The sequence below is a fragment of the Neomonachus schauinslandi genome, chromosome 9, assembly GCF_002201575.2.
Source record: "Neomonachus schauinslandi chromosome 9, ASM220157v2, whole genome shotgun sequence".
NCBI classification, from domain to species: Eukaryota; Metazoa; Chordata; class Mammalia; order Carnivora; family Phocidae; genus Neomonachus; species Neomonachus schauinslandi.
This window is the reverse complement of record NC_058411.1, coordinates 58246162-58249940: the sequence shown is the minus strand read 5'-3', so window position 1 is coordinate 58249940 and position 3779 is coordinate 58246162. Positions and strand designations below refer to the sequence as shown.

The 3779-nt window shown below is 40.8% G+C and overlaps 1 protein-coding gene across 2 annotated transcripts; it reads left to right on the top strand.

Moving 5' to 3' along the window:
* The first annotated feature begins 1989 nt into the window (after positions 1-1989).
* Positions 1990-2670, top strand: LOC110590695 (V-type proton ATPase subunit E 1-like). Of its 2 annotated transcripts, XM_021701506.1 has the most exons (2): positions 1990-2264; positions 2355-2670. In XM_021701506.1, exons 1-2 carry the CDS (start codon positions 1990-1992, stop codon positions 2668-2670), a joined length of 591 nt encoding a protein of 196 aa, XP_021557181.1. The 2 variants fall into 2 exon arrangements, with proteins under 2 accessions (XP_021557181.1, XP_021557180.1); XM_021701505.1 differs by having other exon boundaries at positions 1990-2670.
* The last annotated feature ends 1109 nt before the right edge of the window (positions 2671-3779 follow it).

Genomic DNA, 3779 nt, shown 5'->3' with positions numbered 1-3779 from the left:
AATTTGATTGATAAAGCAGTTAAAATTCAAACATGGTTATTGTGCCTATAACTCTCCTTGAGCTTGGCAGCAGAATAAAGCAACTTCGCCTTCCCAGTGTGAGTGAACAAAAACTGAACAAACCTCTGAGATCCTTGGGTAGGTGCTTATTTGTAATGCTTTTCTCCTTTACACGGACTTTTGGTTTTCTAACTGAGAGACAAACAGAGAGATAAGAAAGTGGAATATTTGGGTACTTATTTGTATAAATTTATAAAATCACAGAACACTAAGGGACCTTTGGGTAAACAACACTAGTCCCCCAAACTTATGGAAAAGGAGCAGAAGGTTGAAGTCACATCCTTAATGTCACACAGTTAGTGTCAGAATTAGAACCAGAGAGAGCCAGTGAGTTTTGTATTACTAAAAGATATGGACTCCAAAGTTACTCTGGTTTTTCGCAGTAATGAGTGATGGGATGTTGGGTTTATAAATATATATATTTTAAAAATTTCTGATCTTCCTCTTCCTAACTCTCTTTATTAGGCACTGGGGAGACAAGACAAACAAAAGCAGTTCCTGACACCAAAAAGTAAGTCTAGGAGGGAGTGGCAAGTGACAGTTAAAAATCGTGTGATATTGCCTCATTGGAGTCATGCCCAGGATATCTAAGCAGACCAGGCTGCAGTGGTGGCGGTTGCTGTGGGTGACAGAGGCAAAAATGATGCCAGTGGTCACCGCGCTGGGCGGTGGTGTTAAGGATGCAGCGGAGAATCACAAAAAGCTTCTTGAAGAGGATAATTGGTGCATTGAGCTCTGAAGGATAAAGAGGAATTAGCCAAATGATGGAGGAGCATGTTTCCTTATTCTTGCCCCTGAGTGCCTCAAACATAGATGCAATGCATTTTAGTTCCAGATTCTAACTTAGCTGACATGAGAACAATTCTGAGAGATTCTTCCAAATTCTCATCTTAAAGCTCAGCCTGGCCTTCCTGGTGTGTGGTGTGCATCTCACGCATGCATCATTACAACTCGCTGCACATTTGTAACCTATTCCATCGGAGAATGTATTACCAGCCACGATTTTTGGCCCTGTGTCAGTGTTTGATTCAAGGCAATACCTTCTCCATTGCCTTTGCTCTAGCAGGAAGCATGCCATACATCATCAGACCGCCTGGTAACATTGACACTTTTATGTATCCCTGAGATATAATTTCTGTAGCTGAAAGGCCAAAAAGTTTGTAGAGCAGGATTTTGGAGAAATAAGCAAAATGAAGACAACCTGTTAAATTCTTGAGTGTTGATGCACTTTACAAAAAAATAGCATTCTGGGGACTAAGGTCACTGAGGTGAGAAAAATGATGTATGAGGCTGTCACATAAATCTCATCTGTGTCCTATAATTTTTAACCTGCTCCAAGTCAGTAGGGATTTAAAATATCTGGCCAACAGGAATGGGGCTGTCAAGATAGTCCTCAAGGAATCCTCAGAAGAAATGTAAATTATTTTATATCTTTCTTGCTATAGGGACCAAGACCAAGAACCCATGAGGTCACTCTTGATACCCTAGCACATATTGGACTTTGCTTAACACGGCCACACATCCACTTCTGATCTCTTGGCAGTTGTTTTCATTTTAGTTCTCACCAACATATTCTCTGTTTCACTAACAAATATTTATGTCTTCAACAACCTTCTGAGGCATCAAAAACTACATATACATACATGTATATCTATAGATATATAGATAGATAGATATCTTCCATAAAACTGATTGGTGGTAGAAAACTACCTATTTTTAGTACTGACTTGAACTGAACTGATGAATTATCAAGTGAGTAGTGGTGGAGTCCTTTCTAATATTGGTAGCTATTATTTAGTAAGTGCCTGCTCCGTGTCAGGTATTATACTAGTTGATTGTCATAAATGAAAGGAGAGTCCCTTTCATTCCACCGCCCCCTTCCAACCTAAGCTAGAGCCAGTGGGCCTCCGGCCTAACAGAGCTTTCGCCATGGCCCTCAGTGATGCTGATGTGCAAAAGCAGATTAAGCATATGATGGCTTTTATTGAACAAGAAGCCAATGAGAAAGCAGAGGAAATAGATGCGAAGGGAGAGGAAGAGTTCAACATTGAGAAAGGTTGTCTTGTGCAAACCCAAAGACTGAAGATTATGGAATACTATGAGAAGAAAGAAAAGCAGATTGAGCAGCAGAAGAAAATTCAGATGTCTAATTTGATGAATCAAGCAAGGCTCAAAGTCCTCAGAGCAAGAGATGACCTTATTACAGAGCTACTAAATGAAGCAAAACAGAGACTCAGCAAAGTGGTAAAAGATACAACCAGGTACCAGGTGCTGCTGGATGGACTGGTCCTTCAGGGTTTGTACCAATTGTTAGAACCCCGAATGAATGTTCGTTGCAGGAAGCAGGATTTCCCTCTGGTAAAGGCTGCAGTGCAAAAAGCGAATCCTATGTACAAAACTGCCACCAAAAAAGATGTTGATGTCCAAATTGATCAGGAGGCCTACCTGCCTGAGGAAATAGCTGGTGGAGTTGAGATCTGTAATGGGGATTGTAAAATAAAAGTTTCCAATACCCTAGAAAGCCGGCTGGATCTCATAGCCCAGCAGATGTTGCCAGAAGTACGGGGAGCCTTATTTGGTGCAAATGCCAACAGGCAGTTTTTGGACTAAACCTTTGGGCGAGGTGGAGTTCATCCACTGCTCACCTGCTGTCATGCGGAAGTTTCTGATATTTGAAGAAACAAGGTATCTGTGTGGCTTCCTCTTCGCTCTTCTAATATTCTGCATTTATCAGTGGATCCTCTCTGTAGCTAATGCCCGTGGCCTAATTGTTAACATGAGAGAAAGTTTCACTTACTATGATCAGGAAATGTCCTTCTTAGCTTATCTGAAAGTAGCACAACTTTCATTTGCTTCTGTAGCATGAAGGTGAGGGCAACAGATGGTGGTTACTGGAGCTTCCCTGAGTCTCTGCTCTTCCTCTCATCTTCTACTGTCAGTTCTCGAGTCTAGAGGGTGATGTGTATGGTGTTCTCTGACATTCAGTCTCTGCTCTTTAGGCTTCAGATGCATGGGGGGCATGCATTCCTGCCAGCACTGGTAGCTTCACTGTTCACCTGTTTGGGCCTAGAAGCGTTTCTCATCTGTAAATGTGATTTAGAATCTAAGCCATGAATCGGTCTTATTTATTAAAACAAAAGGTTTACATGGAAAAAAAATAAACGAAAGGAGAATTTCATGCTTATAACACTCTTATCAGGTGGGTATTATCTTTCCACATACACGTTCACAGAGGTGAATGGATTTTCAAAGACCACATACTACAAAGTAGGAAAGGCAGAATTTGAGCTCAGAGCCATGTTCTTTTTGTTACATTTAGAAGATTTCAATCTTTCATAGATGTACCTAACGAGAAATTTTCTAATCTGCTTTCATTGCATATGGATGCTCTTTAAATGTGAAACAGGTAAATCGGGTCTTATTAAGACGTTGAGATATATGGCTTTAAAATGGAAAGTTTGAAAAGAGTAATGCAGGAAACTTTGTAGTAGAGAGGAGAAAAATTTCACGGGGAAAGGGAACTTGAACTCAAACCTTAAAGAAGAGAGAGAGGAGATATTTTAGGAAGAGGGATATTAGTGTAAGGAAATGTTACTGTTGAGACACACATTGAGAGTGATGAGAATGTGACTTTTCTGTGTGATTGTAGGTCTGGGACCTGGGCAGGGCCAGAATGGAAATCAAGGCTGAGGAGTGAGTCAGTACTTATGTAAGTATGT

Excerpts from the sequence above, each read along its gene's own strand:
- LOC110590695 (XM_021701505.1), top strand. The coding sequence starts at position 1,990 with ATGGCCCTCAGTGATGCTGATGTGCAAAAGCAGATTAAGCATATGATG.